This window comes from Stenella coeruleoalba (assembly GCF_951394435.1).
Source record: "Stenella coeruleoalba genome assembly, chromosome: 4".
NCBI lineage: Eukaryota > Metazoa > Chordata > Mammalia > Artiodactyla > Delphinidae > Stenella > Stenella coeruleoalba.
Genome location: NC_137149.1, coordinates 66,294,541 through 66,314,410, shown reverse-complemented (window position 1 = coordinate 66,314,410; position 19,870 = coordinate 66,294,541). Strand labels below are relative to the sequence as shown.

The following is a 19,870-nucleotide window of genomic DNA, read 5'->3' as shown; positions in this document are numbered from 1 at the left end:
AAAACAGACAAGAGAACACAGGCAGGGAAGAGGAGCTGACATTTCAGGCCTAGGTCCAGAAGCAGATCTATCCAAGAGGTCCAAGCCTCTGCTCCCGTCCTTGGCACTAGCTCACTTCACTCTTGCCTCCGGAATATCCAGCTTCCACAAGCCCTGAATCTATAGCTGGTTTACCTTCTTTACGCCTTTTCTTTATAGTGTTTTCCCCCTGGCTTCTTTCTTTAGAGTGAATACTAAAATGTAATCCTGAGTTAAGTATTGATTCTCTTTCTCCATTTGGTAGATTTCCTCAGAGTTCAAAGTTGGAAAGAATCTACAGTGATAAATGATTCCTCTTTCCAGCAAATGTTGTTCCTGAGAATTTCTGGGGTCAGAGGGAAAAAAACAACATTGTGATTTTCCAATATATCTGCTAAACACTGCAGTGAGTTATGAACCTGAGCAGTGGATATATCATCCAAGAGGCACAAAAGCAATCGGCAAATATTTCACTTTTGATAGCTATGGCTTATTTCAATTCATCAAGAAACCATCTTAAGTCTGGCATTCTTTCCAAATTAAAAGTGATGGAACTACAAAATTGTATTTCATAATCATATTTATGTCATTTACCACTATATTCAATTTTTAATAAACATTCCTTTCTTTCAATACTTTTACCTCATTATTATCACCTCTCCTCCTTTGAAATAACACCTAATATGACATGGCAAGAAAAAGAAGTGAAATTTTCTTAGGAGTTTTTTTATTTCCAATATTGGCTTTCTGGTAAACATCAAAGAAATAAATTATAATAAAATTTCTTGTCTTCGCTGGTTATCCTTTTCATATAAGAAACATGACACCATTTTCAAGATAAATGCCATAACATCCAGTAGAAATAAAATGTTAATGTCTATTTTCAGATATATTATAAAGGTACATATACACATTTTTGAAGAGTTCCAGATATAAGTGTGAAAGCCCAGAAATACTTTGAAGTACAATCAATATATACAGATGTAGACTATCTTTCCATTAGAATATAATATACAGTTGTGATTTTATATTTATTTACTTACATAATCATTTGATCATAATTTTTCATTGGTCCAGAACCTATTGGTTTAGCTGACCATTCAATCTTAAATACTCAGCTCAGTATCTAGAACGTGGTGGGCACTCAATAAATTGCACTGAATGCGTGAAGAAAAAGCATCTTTAGTTATACATAACAACCATACCAAGGGGCAAGAGGAAATTTCTGGAAATGATGGATATGTTTATTATCTTGAATGTGGTGATGGCTTCGTAGGTGTTTATATGTATGTCCAAACTTATTAACTTCTACACTTTAAACATATTAAGTTTATTGTGTGTCAATTATACCTCGATAAAGCTGCTTTTTAAAATATCAGAATTCATGAAAATACTACAGTAAATGTATTATCCATGAAGTATATTTTACAATAATATTTTACAGAGACTCAGCATTACTGGAATGTTGTTTTGTTAAGTTTTGGAAAAGAAACAGCACTTTTAAATTAAGAATTAATTTTCACTTCCTGGCTCTGGTAGAATGGAAGTTTTTAAAGTAAAAATCATGCCATTTAGTTAGTCTCTTATCAGTTTGAAATGATAAGTCTGAATTCAAGATCTCAATACCAGGATTATTTTGCCTTGAACGTTCATTTACTTTTTGAGTAAAAAATTCAGTAAATACTTTTTCTGAAAACTTGTGTGTGAATCAAACACTATTTTAAATGTACTGGAGTATATTTAAAAATTTTTTTCCATTGAGTCTTTTCATATGAAACAAATCAACATTTTAAATCTCATTTCATTTAAACAGGAGCAAAATATTTTCAATTATAGTGAAGAAAAAAATCATTGTACTATTTTTTGTTGGAAATTCCCACTATATGAAGAAGATAATAATGTTTAAAGACATTATAACTTTGACTTAGAACTTTGCTAACGTGTTTGGAAAGAGAATGGTAAACTCATGAGAAATGAATCACAGGCATGAGAGAAAAGTATTGATTTTAACATTATGAGTAAGAATAAGTGACTGGATTATTCAGTGACAGTGGATTTAGAGCTTTTGGTTGAAATCAGTTTTTCTTTTGTTTTGTTTTGTTTTTTCATCTGGCATTTCTTATTCTGATTAAATTCTCTTGAATATTCTGATGGTTTCTGAGTGCACTTTTAAAAACATGAGTGCTTTAAAGACATGACACTTATTAATACACACAAAAAAAAGCAAAATCCAAATAACCCCTATTGACACTTAAAAAAAAAAACTTATAGTTAGAAAATGCAAACAATGCAGAAAAGTATAAAATAGGAAAAATAGGAACCTCACTACCCCAGTCCTTCCACCCAAAGGTAAATTATTGTTTTATGCTTTTCTATAAAATTATATATATATATATAATTCATTTATTTACCAAAGTGAATCATATTATACACCCTGTTTTATTACAGGCATTTTTTAACTTAATATATTTTGATACTCTTTCCATATCAGCACATGGTGATGACTACATTCTTTTTGCCCCTACACAATGCTTCAGTGAATATCTTTGCACACACATCTCTGTGTTATATGGGTTTTGTTACAGTGAGTCCAGCAAGAACAAGCTACTCCAATCAGTCTATTGTTTTAAAAATTCGATCATTTGATTTTAACAAAAGCCAATATGGTATTCAGAAGCTTCTTCTGGTATCAAGTACTTCACAGCAAATATGTTCTATTATTTCATGACAAAGTAATATATTCCAGTATACATGCTTATGAAGGGTAAAACTTATTATCTATTCAAATAAAATACTATCTATTCTTTGACTTATTTCCAGTCTCCAATCTTAAGGAACCAGATCATTCACAGTACACTCATTTTCCAGTTCATTCATTCATTCAACAAATATTTATTGATCCTGTGCCATTTGACACACACTGTTCTTAACGTTAGACAAATTGTAATAAGTAAGACAACAGACCAAGACCTATTTATCATAAACAGGTAAACCAACAAACAAGAAAACTTCAGAGATAAGTCCTATGAGAAAAACAGACTAAGGCAATGTGGTGGTGGCTAGCATTGGGGAAGTGGGTCAATATCAGCTGGGGTGGGCTGGGCTAATCTGAGCCCAATGACCAAATAAGGGGTAAAAGGAGATGAGCCTGAGAGGCAGGCAAGGGCAAGATCAGAAAGGGTTTGGGCTTCAATCCAGGTGCCGCCGGAAGCCACTGAAGTCCTAAGAAATGACATAAACTCATTTGTGTTTTAAAGAAATTAAAATTCATTTGTTTTTTAAAATAATAATAATGACATTGACTCATCCTAAAATAATAAACTCATTTGTGTTTTTAAATAATAATAACCATGAATGGGCGACAAAAGTAAAAGCAGGGAGATCAGTTAGGAGGCTACTGCAGGTGAACGATGATGGGGGCCTGTACAAGGTAGAGGTGGAGATGAAATGTGGATAGAAGTAAGACATATTTTTAAAACTGAGCCTAAAGAACTTGCTGGTGCACCGGAGCGGTGTGCATGTAAATGACGGTGATAGAAAAAGAGCAATCAAGATGGGAAGACTTGGGGAAAATGCCTTACAAGCCCAACAGCATAATAATATCTTAACCATACCATAATGATGTCATAATAATCTCTTAACCATAACAGTATCTTCACCATCCATTGAATCAATATACCAACCACACACCAAAGGTAATAAGCATCTTTTCTTACAATAACCAGGTAGCTTTGCGACTAGATAGAATTTATGTTATATCTTAACCTCAATTTTAAACTAAAAGATATAATTATCTAAACTTTAAGATTATTTTACCCCATTATTTTGTGCTTTTGCAAAAGAATTTAGAATGTAGTTGCCAGCATTATCCAGCATCTGTATTCTATAGTCGTATAGTATTCAACTTTGCATTCCTCCTTCTCAATCAGAAGCAGGGTTCTCAAGTACATCTCCAACTACCTTCAGGATGTAAGTTCCCAAAGCACTCCTGGGTATATCATAAATTAGTAAATTAGTGAGCATGCCTCTGTCACCTAGTTAACTATGAGCTCCTCCCAAAAAGGACCAATTCTTAATTCTCGGTGTCCCCAACAACAACAACAAACTCAAGGCATCATCATGTAATTAGTAAGTGAAAAACCACCAAGACAGGAATATGGTCAACATCTCTTTGACTTGCTGGACTTGATAATTTTTGTGGCTCACACCTCTAGAGACAATTTTTTAAACAGCTTTATTAAGATATAATTCACATAACATACAATTCCCACATTTTAAGTGTACAGATGAACAGATCTACGAAACGTACTCACAGATATAGAGAACAGACAGAGGTGTGGTTGCCAAGTGGGAGGGGGTCAGGGGGAGAGATGGATTGGGAGTTTAGGGTTAGCAGATGTAAGCTATTATATATAGAATGGATAAACAGCGAAGTCCTACTGTATAGCACAGGGAACTATATTCAATACCCTGTGATAAACCATAATGGAAAAGAATATGAAAAATATATATATGTATAACTGAGTCACTTTGTTGTACAGCAGAAATTAACACAACATTGTAAATCAAATATACTTCAATAAAATTATAAAAAATAAAAATAATGTGTACAGATTCTCAGTGAGATCCCTGTAGTCCAATTGGTCTCTTGGTTCTCCCCAACCATATATAGTCTTCTATCATTCCATTTCCTTAACCATTCATTAAAAAATCATAATTGAGCACTTAACTATATGCTAAGCATTCCTACCTGGAATGATGTTTCCTTTTCACTTCTACCGACTTAACCCCTACTTCAAAACCTAGCTCAAGTATGTTGATCACTCAGCTCTTGGAATCTCCCCTTCTCTCAATGCTTCTAGTGTTGCTGCTGGCCTATTTGGCATTAAGTGTCAGCCATCTTGTTACACTGCTGGTTACTTTAACAAATGCATTGTCTTTGTAACTTAGCATTCTGGCTGGGCACTTCACACATGTTATGCATTCAATGGATACTTTGTGGAGGATAAAACCTGGCCCTTGGAAAAGTTATTCTTGAATAACCCGCTTCCTTCTAAGTCCATCAACAGTGCAGTCACAGGACCTGAATGTTTTTAAACGATCTTGCTGACATCTGAGTTGTATTACAGGTTCTGTGACAAGGTCATGTTGCTGGCACCAGAGCTCCCTGCCAGGGGCTAGCGCACTGTGCAATGGAAGATGAGGAGATCTGAGAGGACTTTGAAATCAAGCACATGCAGATTAGTACAACATTCAACTTCAATCAGGGTTCTGAACCAATAAAAACATGTGTGCTTTCTAACAATCAGAAATGAATGGTTTTTCAGAAATGAGTTGGGGGGCGTGAGATAGGGAGGGTGGGAGGGAGATGCAAGAGGGAGGGATTATGGGGATATATGTATACGTATAGCTGATTCACTTTGTTATACAGCAGAAACTAACACAACATTGTAAAGCAATTATACTCCAATAAAGATGTTAAAAAATAAAACTGGGGAAAACAAAACAAACAAACAAAACAGAAATGAGTTAGGTAGGATACTCTTGCCATTATGGATAAAGTGACAGCATAACTTGGGAAAGGACACACAGTGAGCTATGGACTATATCATGAAATGTTCTTCTCTGTATGAAAGACTCTTGTCATTTCCTGTATGAATGATGTATGTTGTCAACTTTGCCGATGGGTTGTTAATGGGAAACACACAGACATATATAAAATAGATTGGTCTATAGAAAACAGAGGTAATCTCTGGAACTCCAGTTAATTACTATCTGTAAATAAGCAGAATTGAACTTCATTTCAGGGTCCATAGGAATTACAAAGGTGATTGCTCATTAATCAAATACTGGTATGCTGCTGTGCACTGATTTTGAATAGAAGCTGGTTCTGGCTTTATATAAAATTCTATCTAAAATGTTAATCACAAAAGCACTGCATTTTTCTCTGGTTTCTGTTCACTCACTTTTAGAGCTGATTTTTTAAAACTATTTCCTTGTTGTACTTACCCTTTTAATTTTTTTCAGATGCATGTTCATCAAGCCAGAGGGAGTCTGCTTTATACAAGGAGATCCTGGACCTGGAAAGGAATAAAAAGGGCCAGTGAGGACTGTCCTGAAAAGGCTGTGTGTTCATTTCTTACTTTTAGAAGACCATACTTGTAAATCAAGACCATCACTGAAATAAACACCTTTGAGTCCTGCTCTACCCTGCAATGTTTCATGAATGCTGGAAATACATTTTCTTTGTTCTAATCCCAGCCTCCGAATCAGAGCCAAGTAGAGTGGGTTCTTCATAAATATGTACTGAGCACCTGACTCAGAATTAATGTAGGGCAGGGCTCTGATTAGCAAACGCTACCTGCAGGAGACAGAGGAAACACCACAAATGGAGATAAGATGCTATCAGCAGGTTTTATTTTTTCATGAGGCTTGGGAATAATCACTTATCTCTCTGTTCAAACCTTTCCAGATCTCTCCCTTCAGGACCTGAAAGAAGTTCACAATAAACGCCTCCACGTAAAGCCCTCTTCCACCGAGTGCTGGAGGAAGAGCACAAGATGAGAGAAGCAGCAAATTGTTTCCAACTCAATTTATTCCTTTCTCGCCATTTCAGCGGCTCGCCACGATCTATTCAATATATAAAACCTTACAGCCTAACTTAAAGATGAAATCAACGATAAATAAAAACTACCGTACTTGTTCTGACAACTTGTTAGCATAGATCTCCTTATACAAAATAAAAGGTAACGAAGTTACCCTTATTTGTAGGATATGGGGCAAACGAAAATTTAATGTATTTACGGACTTTATACTAGGCTCCCTCTCCCCTTTTCAGGTAAAACTACTGCTCCCAACTTCCTGCATGTTTGACTAAAAGCAAAATTTGAAGCACCTGGCCCAACAGTTGACTTTACTGCAAGTCCAGAGGTTTGTCAGTCTGCAGAACACGCACTAGCTGGATGCACCCGGCCACTCGCAGGCCGGCCCCAGACGCACATGAGCACCAGGGGCAGGAGGAGCCACCAGCGCCCGAGGACCCCGGCCTCAGAACCTGTTGCTCGTGGACCAGGCGAGTGAGCAGGTGCGACTCAGGTCGCGAGGGCTGTTGGCGGTGCATGGAGCCTAGAATTGCATCCGGGGGTGGCCAACACGCAGTGCCCTTCCACAGCTCCTAGCCCTTGACGCCCCAGGCCCTTTCGCCGCTCTCCAGCCCACTCAGACCCAACCCCACTTCCGCGCCACGGGCGACTCCATTGTTATTAAAACTAGAGGGTGGCGGGAGAGGATTTGCAAGAATGCAGGAACCACAGTGCCCCTTCCTCTCTGGCCAAGCCTTGGAAGAAGCAGAAGAACATTGAGAAAAGACAGGAAGAGCCGAAGCCACGGGGAGGGACGAGGGCGCCTGTGGTGGAAGAGGCCGGCATCTGCCTCTCCCCACTCAGGGATGGTACGGTCCAAAGCAGGGCGGGGCGCAGGAGGCTCTCCGGAGTCTCTCCCCGCCCCTCTCCCGCCTTCCCCGCAGCGCTGCGGTTGTGCGAGTGAGTGGGCGTCCTGAGGATCCCTGCCCGGACGCAGACGCCGAAGCTCCGCCCCTTGCCTCGCCGCTCCCTCCGTGGCTGCAGGCAGAGCTCGCTCAGCTCTGCGGACGCCGCTGCCTTCATTACCTCCTCCTTCTCCCGCCGGTGTGCGAGGGCCTCGCCCGGCAGCGGCACTGCCCTGGGTGGGCGGCTGGGCCCGCGCGGCTGCTGAGCGCTCGGCGCGGGGAAGCCAGATCCTCCGCCTGCGCGGCGCCGTGACAGGTGCAGGAGTCTGGTCCGAAGAGCCACCTGCGGCGGCCGCCGCGATGTCCACCATGCGGAGGACCGTGTCGGAGATCCGCTCCCGCGCGGAGGGTGAGTAGCTGCCGCAGCACGAAGCTGGGTGCGGAGCGCGCGCGGGGGCGGCTCGGGGCCAGCCGAGGGTCAGGCGGTGTGAGAGAGAGAGAGTGTGAGTGTGTGTGTGTGCTTGCGAACCCTTCTCCCTGCGCCGCCATCAGTGCAGACCCCTTTCCAGCTGCAGAGCCCCGAAATTGGTGTCCTCGGAGGGATCCCCAAGGCTCGCTTTACACTGCAGCGTGACTGTTGGGTCTCTGCGCTCTCGCCCTGCCCACCTCCCTCCCCACTAGTGCACAAACCACTCTGTCTCCAGTCTGCTTCTCCATTCTAGGGAGCACAGCGCCAGCCAGCCGCCCACCTTTTTGCAGCCCCCATATCACGGCTCCCCGGGAACTGAATCTGCCTTTCCCAGGTTGCAGGATCCTTTGATCCACAGCCCCTCGCCTCTCCGAGCGGGAGGAGCCTTAATTGGGCTTGGGCGCTCAGCCGGTGCTGTGCATTACAGTCTCTGCAGTTCCGCCTCCTGCAGCGGAGTCTCACCCAGCTCCCGTCTGAGGTTTTGTTTTTCCCTTTACCTGATACCTGCCTTTTGGCCAGCTGAGCGGACTTTTTAGCAAGGTGGAAGCTGTTTTCTTTGCTCCACCCGGGGCCAGATGTTGAATGGCTACACTTGTGAGCAATGAGCAACAGATGCCCGAGGGTAAAGGCCAGTAAGCTTTTGGAGGGCCTACGCTGTCTTCATCCTCTGATGAGCCCTCCGCATCCGGCCTAGCATGTGGCAGTCAGTTGGTAAATATGTTTTCATTTTGTTCATAGCGAAGCCAAAACAGTGCATATCTGGAGCTTTGTTTTGTTTTTGTGTCACATAAACCCATACTTGAATCCTATAAAGGGTGGCTCATGTTCTCACAACATCACTCACTGGTGTCCATCCTTCACCCCCGCCCCCTCCCCCCTTTAATGTTTGGCAAGTGGTAAAGTGATGTTAGGAAAAAAGATACAGATTTTAGAGAATTGGATTATAGGGGTTTGAGACAGGCCATTTTATTATTTTTCCTCTTCAGAGCCCCCATGTTAAAAATGGGGGCTCTGAGCTCTAGTAGCTATGATTTTCGGATTACAGCACTTAGGAAGTACTCAGTGAAACTGCTCTGGGGAGAAGGCCACACAAGAGTCAAAACTAACCTGTGTCCTACTTAGGGATTTAGTACATTCTTATTGTCATTTGTAATATAATGAAAAAATATACAGGGCACCTTATAGATGCACATTGAATAAATGATAGTGCTGTCTTTAAATGTACACAGTAAAAATGTGTACATTCGTTTTTTTACACTTCTGAGTGAAGTGCATTTTCTTTTTTTTCTTATTTATTTCTTCCAGTTTTATGGAGCTATATTTGACATATGGCACTGTATAAGTTTAAGGTGTACAGCATAATGATTTGACTTACATACATCATGAAATGATTACCACGATGAATTTAGTGAACATTCATCAACTCATATAGATACAAAATTAAAGAAACAGAAAAAAATTTCCTTGTGATGAGAACTCTTGGGATTTACTTTCTTAACAAATTTTATATATAACATACAACTTTCATGTATAAAGAATTATATTTATCATGTTGTACATTACATCCCTAGTACTTATTTATCTTATAACTGGAAGTTTGTACCTTTTGACTGCCTTCCTCTGATTTCCCCTCCCCCCATACCCCACCTCTGATAACCCCCAATCTGATCTCTTTTTCTGAGTTGGTTGGTTTGTTTGTTTTTGAAGTATAATTGACCTACAATAGTATGTTAATTTATGTTACACAACATAGTGATTCGATATTTCTATGCATTTCAAGATGATCACCACAATGTCTAGTTACCATCTGTCACCATGCAAAGATATTGCATAATTATTGACTATATTCCCCACACTGTACATCTCATAAGCATGACTCATATTTTGCACCTGAAAGTTTGTACCTTTTAATCTTCCTCACCTGTGTCTCTACCCCCTACTCCAATTCCCACTGGCAACCACCTGTTTGTTCTGTGTATTTATGATGCTGTTTCTGTTATGTTTGTTCACTTGTTTTATAGATTCCACATGGAAATGAAATCATTCATCATTTGTCTTTTTCTGACTTATTTCACTTGGCATAATACTGTCTAGGTCCATCCATGTTGTCGCAAATGGCAAGATTTCATTCTTTTTTATGGCTGAGTAATATTCCATTATATGTATACATACACACACACACTGCATCTTCTTTATTCATTCATCTACTGATGGCATTTAGGTTGCTTCCTAATCTTGGCTATTATAAATAATGCTGCAATGAACATAGTGATACATATATTTTTCTAATTAGTGTTTTTGTTTTCTTTGGATAAATACCCAGGAGTGAAATTGCTGGATCATATGATAGCTCTATATTTAATTTTTTGAGGAACCTCCACACTGTTTATCATAGTGGCTGCACCAATTTACATTTCCACCAGCAATTCATGAGGGTTCCCTTTTCTCTGCATCCTCACTAGCACTTGTTGTTTGTTGTCTTTTTGACAATCGTGAATGAATTTTCTTAATCATCATTTGAGTGAGCCATTCAGGTAATGAAAGTATAGTGGTAATACTGGGATTGTTCTTTCAAATAATAGCAGTTGATGGATTCTATATCATGGGAAATGGGAAAAGAGAAAGGACCAGAAAATAATGTAAAACCTATGCCGTATGAGAGGATTTCATTAAGTACCGAGAGGCTACAGTATTGTTTTTGATTGGCATGTATATTTTTCAAAGCATTTTTACAAAGATTACCTTATAGGACCTTAAAGTGCTCCTGGAGATTGGTGAAGATGATCCCATCTGATAGTTGAGGAAACTGTGGCCCAAGTGGTTGAGGTACATGTCAAAGGTCAAGTAGCTAGTTCAGTGACACATTTGAATTAACAGCGTTGGAAAACAGTGACTGGTTCTTATTTAATCTTTGTATTCCCTGTGCATCCAGGACAGTGTCAGGGGCATAGTGGCACTTAGTGAATGACCCTTAACCCCCGTGTTGGTTGGTTCAGTTTATTATGTGCCCAGCATTTTGCTCTGGACTGTGGTGAGGACAGAATCAATAATGACCCTGTGGGCTGGCGATGTGGCTCATTGCCTGCCTTGCCCACACTTTTCTTTCCTAAGGAATAGTCTCTTTTGATAGCTCCTGCTGCCTAAAGGCCTTGTTCTGAACAGCAGCGTCCTTGGCTTCAGTTGGTTGGACCGCGGCAGGCTCCTGACCCAAGTGCAGAGAATCCATAGGTGGCTCAAACACTTGTAAGCTTGTGTTTTGGCTCAGAAAGATGCTTTGTGGTGATCAACTCTCCCACGGGAAGAGTTAAGCTTAGAGGCTTAGAGTGAAGGTTGAAGCAGAAAGGGGCAGAGGAGAATAGGCTGGTAGAGGAGAGAATGGCTGGCTGTAATAGGTTGTGGGAATGCTGCTAGTATGAGGAAACAGAAACTGCGTGAAGAGAGGAAGATAGGAGAGAAAATGAACTGGATGGAGAGAATGAGGCAGAGAGACACATGCTGAGAGAGGGTGGCCAGTCCCTGGAGCACCTCCCTCCTGACTCTTTTAGTCCCAGTTCCCAAGTAGCCTTAGAACAGGCTCTTTTTTTTCCTTGAAGTGACTTGAATGGGCTTCTGTTCCCTGCATTCAGATTGGCCAGATGCATGGCTGTTCTGTGTGCAAGCTATTTATAACCAAATTGAGGGGAAAGAACTTCCATGAAATAAGAAATAAACAGTCTGGGACTTCCCTGGTGGTGCAGTGATTAAGAATCCGCCTGCCAATGCAGGGGACATGGGTTTGAGCGCTGGTCCGGGAAGATCCCACATGCTGTGGAGCAACTAAGCCCGTGCACCACAACTACTGAGCCTGTGCACCACAACTACTGAACCTGCACTGTAGAGCCTGTGCTCCACAACGAGAGAAGCCACCGCAATGAGAAGCCCGCGCACCACAATGAAGAGTGGCCCCCACTCACCACAACTAGAGAAAGCCTGTGCACAGCAACGAAGACCCAATGCAGCCAAAAATAAATAAATAAATACATTTATTTTTTTAAAAAAAGAAATAAATAGTCTAACAGGGGATGTTATTAATTAAACAGCGTGCCTGCTATGGGTAACAAAGAGCTGTGGCAGATCAGACATAAGAACACGAGGTCTGCCGAGCAAACATTCCATTGAGAAATGATTTGAAATGAGTGCTCACGCAGTGCTTTTCAAACTTTAAGATGCCCACAAATCACCTGGGGATCTTGTTAGATGCAGCTTCTAAATGGGTAGGGCTGGAGTTGCATTTCTGACAAGCTCACGGGTAACGCTGGGTGTTGCTGGCCTGCAGGTCACAGTCTGAGTACCAAGCTTCCAAGATAATGCCATCTATTTCAGTAGTCAGGAGGGCATTGAGGGTAGAGAGTAACCAATTGAAAAAGCAAGTGAACATGACCGTGGCTTATTTGAGAGTTCTTAAAGAAACTGGCCAGGAACAAAGGAAAACTTGGAAGGAATAGGATGTAAATTTGGATAAGTAAATACTTCTAGATTACAGAGCATTTTAAATGCCAATATGAGTCATTCGGATTTTGAATCAAGTATCTGAAAAGGATCTTAGAGTTCATCTAATTCAATTCTCATGCAAGCATGAGGCCAATGTATAATACTTCTAACAGGGCCAGTTAGGAGCCAAATCATTATAGGGGAGTGACATCCCCAAACAGTGTCTTAGAGAGATAAGCCTGGAAGTATGTTGGATGGTTTGGAGGAAATGACACTGTAAATACACTCTGTTGTTTTTAAAAAAAAGTCTAAAAATGACAAAGGCCAGGATTAGTATTGGAGTGGAGCAGTGACACTGGGAAGGGAGGAATTAGAGATATTTCTCAGTAAATCATTAACGTGTTCAACAGATATCTGTTGAACTCCTGCAAGTACCGTTCCAGGTACTTGAGATACATCAGTGAACGAACAATAGAAAAAGCCCTGCCCTGGAAGTGCTATCATTCTAGTGAGGCAAGAGACAAAGAAAACACAAAAAATTAGCAAATTATAGATTTTGTTATGTGGTAAGTGCTGTGGGAAAAATAAAGAAAAGGTAAGATACATAAGGTTGGTGAATGAATTGCAAGTTTAAATAGGTTGGTTAGGCTAGCCTTCATTGAAAAGTTGAGGTGGAGGAGGTGAAAGAAGCTTGGTGGGAATCTGGGGAAAGAATGTTCCAGACAGGCCCCAAGACAGGAGAGAGGAGTGTTAAAGGAACAGGGAGGGGGAGAAGAGTAGGAAATGAGGTGACAAAGGTCACATCATAGGACATAGTGATATAGTGAATATACCGCAGGAGATTCTGAAGCAGTAATTTCAAATTTTAATGTTTACAAGATCCCAGGTATCCCATTAAAACTGCGGTTTCTGGGGCTTCCCTGGTGGCGTAGTGGTTGGGAGTCTGCCTCCCGATGCAGGGGACGTGGGTTCGTGCCCCGGTCCGGGAGGATCCCACATGCCGCGGAGCGGCTGGCCCCGTGGGCCGTGACCGCTGAGCCTGTGCGTTCGGAGCCAGTGCTCCGCGTACCGCAAAAAAAAACAAAACAAAACAAAAAAAAAACTGCGGTTTCTTGGGCTGCCTCATGACGATTCTGTTGAGTAGATCTGCCATGGGACTGCATTCTTAATGAGCTGCCCAGAATATTCTGGTGCAGGTGAAACATTTTCAGGAACTGTGCTTTATAGTCTTGAACCTGATTGATTGGGAAGATCTATTAAAAGATAAGGAAATTGAGAAAGAGGGTCAGTACAGTACGAGAAGATATACATTCAAATTTTGAAGTGATTGGGGGACATCCAAATGGACATGTTTTGAGGATACTTTGAAATTCGGAGGTTAGATATGGGTAAAATCAAATGGGAATCTCAAGTTGAGAGATAATCGTTGAAACCCTGATAGTAGATAAATTTGCCAGAACGCAAGACTAGATAAAGCAGAAGGCTAAGAATTACAGGTCTCTTCACTTTCTACTCCAGCTAAATCAACTAAGTCTCTGAATTCAGCATTAGGAATCCTAGAAACAGGGACTGAAATAACAGTTTACGCAAAACAGAATTTTTCTCAGTCTTGTAAAACTAACATGAAGGCAGTCCAGGTGAGCTATGTCTACTACATAAAGTCATAAGGGACATGGGCTCCTTACGTCTTTCTGCCTCATCATCCTGAGTATATAACTTCCATAAAGTCATAACCTGGTTACCGGGTTCCAGCCATTGTGTAGGAGTCCCAGGAAGGAAGAGAAAGGAAGGGTGTGAGACCAAAGGGTTTTCTTCAAGGTACCGCACGAAGGCTAATGCTTATTTTGCATTGGCTCCCTTCTGCAAGGGAAGCTGGGAAATGGAGTTTTCTATCTGGCACATTACTCAGTGTTTTATTCCTAAAAGAAAAAGGGAAAATGGTTATTGGGTTGGCAACTGACAGGTACCGTCACCATCAGATTGTCAAAGGCTCTTGCTTGAATAAAAGAGGTGTTCTACAGCTCATAATTTACAAAATTAGGACCATTATTTGGAACTAAGGAAATGCACACAAAAAAAACACATACCTATCCAATGGTTTGCATTTTCTTCTGTTGAATATTATGCTAAAATGTAAGACATTCATTTGATTATGTAAAACATGTGCTAAGTGATAAATCTAGGAATCGTCCTAGGGACTGTTTTCCTAGCCTGGTCTGTGTAAACGGCACCTTTAAAATGTTTGTAATTATAAAGAATACTACATTTCCTTTACTTAAAAGATAACAAAAGGAGCATGGAGATGATTTCTGCAAGAATTGTTAAAAGGAAACCTTTAGAAGGCTGTTTCACTTGTCCAAGTAAAAGATGACTAAGATCCTTTGTTCCTTTAGCAAGCACGTATTATGCATCTGCTGCATGCCAGCTAATTGAACGGTGGGACAAAAAGGTGTGGTAAATGAAGGATGCCCCAAAGTAACCATGGAAATGAGTTAAAAGATTTACAACTGACATGACACTCTTTCCCAGAGAGGGTGTGTGAACATAGTGATGCTTCATGTGATCAATATTTGAGAATTCCCAATACATGTAATTTTGCTTAGTGTAATCCTGGAGATAATAAGTGTGGCAGAACTAAATTATTTTAGGTTTTCTAGTCTATAGTGCATCATTCTTTTTTTTTTCATTATATCATTTCAAAAACAGTGAGAACTGAATCATTTGCGTACCTTACAGCCATAGGAAAGTTTGCAGAGATCAGAGCATACTTTTGAAGTTCATGAAATATTTGCCACCTAGGTCTCTATTCACATAGTTTCACTAGAATGTGAGTAAAGGCAACAGTTTCATTTTTCTTTTTTTTTTTTCTTTGCGGTACGCGAGCCTCTCACTGTCGCGGCCTCTCTTGTTGCGGAGCACAGGCTCCAGGCGCGCAGGCTCAGTGGCCATGGCTCACGGGCCCAGCCGCTCTGCGGTATGTGGGATCTTCCCAGACCGGGCACGAACCAGCATCCCCTGCATCGGCAGGCGGACTCTCAACCACTGCGCCACCAGGGAAGCCCAACAGTTTCATTCTTTACTCCTCACTGGAACCCACATCTTTCAGTTCTCTTATCCTCTGGGTAGTAAGCTCCCTAAAGGCAGAGATTTTTGTCTGTTTTGTTTACTGATATACTGAGGACATTGCCTGGGGCATAGTAGGAGCTCAGATATTGGTTGACTTAAATGAATTTTATGACCTAGAGATGAGATGTCCTACAGATGCGTTATAATCAGACCTACTTGATATCTTCCTACCGGAACCTGAGTACCACAAAGGGAGCGATTTTCTTGTGATCTGTTCACTGCTGTATTCTCTGCACTTAAGGCTTTGCTTGCCATATAGTCGCCCTCCATGTTTGTCAGATGAACAGGTAACTCTTTGTTTTTAATAGAAGAGCTTAAATTTGTTCTCTTGATTGTAGAAGTAACACCTGCTCATTGAAGAAAACTCATGTGGCAAAAAGGTGTCAAGAGGACAGTGAAAATCACCCCAAACTATGCCATCCAAATACAGTCATTTAATATATATGTTAACATTTAATCCATTCCAACTATTTTCCAGGAGAGGAGAAATATATTTATTTGTTAAGAAAAATCAGATCAGACTCCACATTACTTTTAAACTTTTTCCCCACATCCTTGCCTGTCAAATATAGTTTATGTAAACTCCACAAAGGATGGGATTTTTAATTTTATTTTTTCTAATTTTATTGAGATATAATTGATACATAATCATATTAGTTTAAGGTGTACAACATGATTTGATATTTGTATATATAGTATTTCAAAATGATTACCACAATAAGATTAGTTAATATTCATCACCTCACATAGTTACAGCTGTCTTTCCTAGTGATAAGAACTTTTAAAATCTACTCTCTTAGCAACTTCAAATATATAATACAGTCTTGTTAACTGTAGTCACCATGCTGTGCATTACATCTTCAGAACTTATTTATCTTATAACTGGAAGTTTGTATTGTACTTTTGACCACCTTCTCCATGGGAAGGAATTTTTTTGTCTACCGTCACTACTCATATCCTCAGTGCCTAGAGCACTGCCTGGCACTTAGTAGGGCCTCAGTAGTTATTTGTTGAATGCATGGATCATGAATTTTATGGCAGCTTAGCATTATACATGTTATTGTATAATAATTTACTAAGGAATCCTCTGTGGGTGGGTATTTAGGTCCTTTAAAGTTGTTTTAAAAAAAAAAACCACTCTTGAATAAGCACCTTTATACATCGTTGTACACTTTTCTGATTATTTCTTTGTGAAAATCTTTGAGAAAAGGGATTTCTGGGGCAAAAGTATGTACCTTTTTTTTATAATGAGGGCAAAAAAAATGCAAGAAAGATTATTCAAGTTTACAGCCTCACTAAAAATGAACAAGAGTGCCTATTCCTTTACCCCTTCTCCACCACCGGATAGTCTTCTTTATCCTTATGAATATGCAATGCAAAAAAAAGAAAAAAAAAACTCTTTAAGTTTACATTGCTGTACTTATAAGGTTGAATGCATTTTGATTAGTTTAATAATTATTTCTATTTTTTTCTGAATGTTTATTCATTGTACATTCCTTTATGAAGATTATCTTGTATTGAATTTTAAGAGCTTATCATATGTTAAAGACATTAACACTTTTCACTGTTCATAGTTTATCTTTTAACTTTTTTTTGGTATTTTCTCATGTATATAGTTACTTTTTTTTTTTTTTTTTTTTTGTGGTACGCGGGCCTCTCACTGTTGTGGCCTCTCCCGTTGCGGAGCACAGGCTCCGGACGCGCAGGCTCAGCGGCCATGGCTCATGGGCCCAGCCGCTCCGCGGCATATGGGATCTTCCCAGACCGGGGCACGAACCCGTGTCCCCTGCATCGGCAGGCGGACTCTCAACCACTGCACACTAGGGAAGCCCCATAGTTACTTTTTATAAAGTATAGTCTTTCAGTTTCTTTCTTAAAATTTCTGGTTTAGTGTCATATTTCTCGTGTCAAGATAATGATAATTTTTCACTTATATTTTCTTCTTCTAGTACTTTTAGGTTTCACTTTAAACAGTTACATGTGTAATTCCTGTGGGATTTATCTTGTTATGGATGTAAGGTAGGGGTCTAATTTTATTTTTTCTCAATTATCTGACATGATAACCATATATTTTATAATCTGTTCGCCCCTCACTGGTTTGAGGTGTTTCTTTTATGTGCTAAATTTACATATATAGTTGAGTCAGTCTCTGGACTGGAGTCAGTAACTCCCTCCCCTTTTCTTTACCTTTCCTCTCTATTTTGGTCTGTTTTGGCCCCTAGTATCAAATTCCTTTATTGCAATTAATAAAAATTGTCCTCATAACTGTCCTGTCACTGCTCTTTCCTCTAATTTTGGGGGGCTATTTTCATGCTTATTTTTCCATTTAAACCAATGAGTGCATCATTGAATAAAGTAAATGTGTTGGGATATTTATTGGTATCACATTAATTTTATAAATTTATATTGAGAGAATTGACATCTTTCGTATACTAACTTGTTTAAGCTTAGTTTTTTTCTCCATTTATTGGTTTTTCTTTTATGTGCTGGGGAGAGTTTTTTTAAATAAATCCTGTGCATTTTAATGATTTATTCCTAGATGATTTATATTTTATGAAGATATTGTGAATGGGGTCCTTTCTAAAATTATATGTTCTTACTTGTGACTGTTAGCACATGTAAGGTGGAAGCTGTTGATTTTGAAACTGACCATCAGTCTGAATTCTTTTATTTTAAATAGTTTTTCAGTTAATTTTCATCTCTGTAGGTTTTAAAATTATATATCATAAAGCAAAGTATTTTTAAACAAGATTTTCAATTAATTAGACTTACCAGGTATATTTTGGTTACACTACTTTTTTCAGCGAGGTTTGTTTATTTTTATGTGCTGAAGTTTTGTGGACTCGGGTTCCAACTTACTACTTCTAAGGTTTCACGTAGCCCTTACATAATAGTCAAGATATTGCTCTTTTTTTATCCTTTTTGCTAGGGTTAGGGGTCAGAATTTAGACCAGCTGGGATTAATGAATTGTTCTGTAAAATCTACTTATTATCAAATTGGCATTCATGTCTTAGATCAGCACTGAGAGAAATAAAATGTGAGCCATAAGCACTAGACACATATGTACTTTTAAATATTCTCTAGCTACGTTGTAAAAATAAATAGGTGAAATTAATTTTAATAATATATTTTCTTTAACTTCATATATCCAGAATACAATTTCATCATGTTACTGATATAAAAATTAATAATGAAATAGTTTGCATTCTTCTCTTTTTGTACTGTTTTCTAAATCTGCTGTATATTTTATATTTACAATACATCTCACTTTACACTAGTCCCATTTCACATGCTCACTTGACACATGTGGCTAGCGGCTGCTTACTGGACAGCACAGCTCTAGGTTATACTTCTAGCTTGGGCTTACATGTAAGGATTTACTAGAGTTTTTTAGAATATAACATTTTATAATGGAAATGAGGCTCAAAGTAACCTTATTAAAAGTACATGTGTTGATATACTTCTCTCTTAAGTAGAGATTTAAGCCTTTAACTTACTTCTTTCCAACAGAAGACCTTCTCCAGTGTCCTCATAAAACCCGCACAAAATGTGTTAGTGTTTAGATAATACTGCTTTTGACCCAGCCCTCATGGCAATTTAGAGGTTTTATGTAAGTTCATTGTGGCATCTTTTGAAGCCTGTTGTTTTGGTCCAATTCTTTTTAAATAGATTTGATAAAACCATTCTGCCCTACCTTCCTATTAGTTTTCATTTAAATGTTAACATAAGATGTGTGTACATAGGATAGTAACTTCGGGTACTATGCTTTTATATACATCATTGCCATCAATCTTGTTAATCTAAGAGGACTGAAGAACTTGGCTTCATGGGTCATTGACACATTGAATGAGCAAAGGGAAGTAGTTGTTTTGAATTGAGCCTCTGTTGTTTTGCTTAAGCCATCTTTGAAAATGACTTATCTTGATCCATTTGAGGTTGTACTTCATGGGACTGGGTTAGTCAGGTGACAATTTAGGCGGAGACTGTTGCTAAGAAAGCCAAAGGCAATCTAGGCTCTGGACCAGGAAAGCAGTTCAGTGGGTCAGACCTAATTATAATACAATATTGGCCTTCATGAGTAAAGCAAGCAAACTGGTTTGCAGGGGTGAATCAGAAAGATCGTTTGTTCTGATACCAGTTTAGAATAGTTGAGCTTCTGTAATTGGTGTAGGTCACTGTGGCTAACTCTGGTCTTAAAGTAAAGCTAACTTGGTTTAGAGGAAATCTTCTAGCATCTGCAGCCCATCTTTTCCCCTTTTCCCTCCCTCACCCCCATGTAGAGGTAGCCCTGCCCCAGCCC

The 19,870-nt window shown here is 39.5% G+C and overlaps 2 protein-coding genes across 8 annotated transcripts in view; one reads left to right on the top strand and one right to left on the bottom strand.

Moving 5' to 3' along the window:
• GRXCR1 (glutaredoxin and cysteine rich domain containing 1) overlaps positions 1–7,214 on the bottom strand; it is a gene marked incomplete at its 5' end in the record, with an annotated part of 298,880 nt that extends 291,666 nt beyond the window's left edge. For all 5 annotated transcript variants that reach the window (XR_013828191.1, XR_013828192.1, XR_013828193.1 and 2 more), the window contains 2 exons: positions 6,028–6,098; positions 6,914–7,214. The remainder of the gene's footprint in view (positions 1–6,027; positions 6,099–6,913) is intronic.
• A 353-nt stretch (positions 7,215–7,567) lies between these two features.
• ATP8A1 (ATPase phospholipid transporting 8A1) overlaps positions 7,568–19,870 on the top strand; it is a 238,452-nt gene continuing 226,149 nt past the window's right edge. For all 3 annotated transcript variants that reach the window (XM_079920695.1, XM_079920696.1, XM_079920694.1), the window contains exon 1: positions 7,568–7,913. In XM_079920695.1, the coding sequence (XP_079776821.1) occupies positions 7,865–7,913 (49 nt within the window). In that variant the 5' untranslated portion in view covers positions 7,568–7,864. The remainder of the gene's footprint in view (positions 7,914–19,870) is intronic.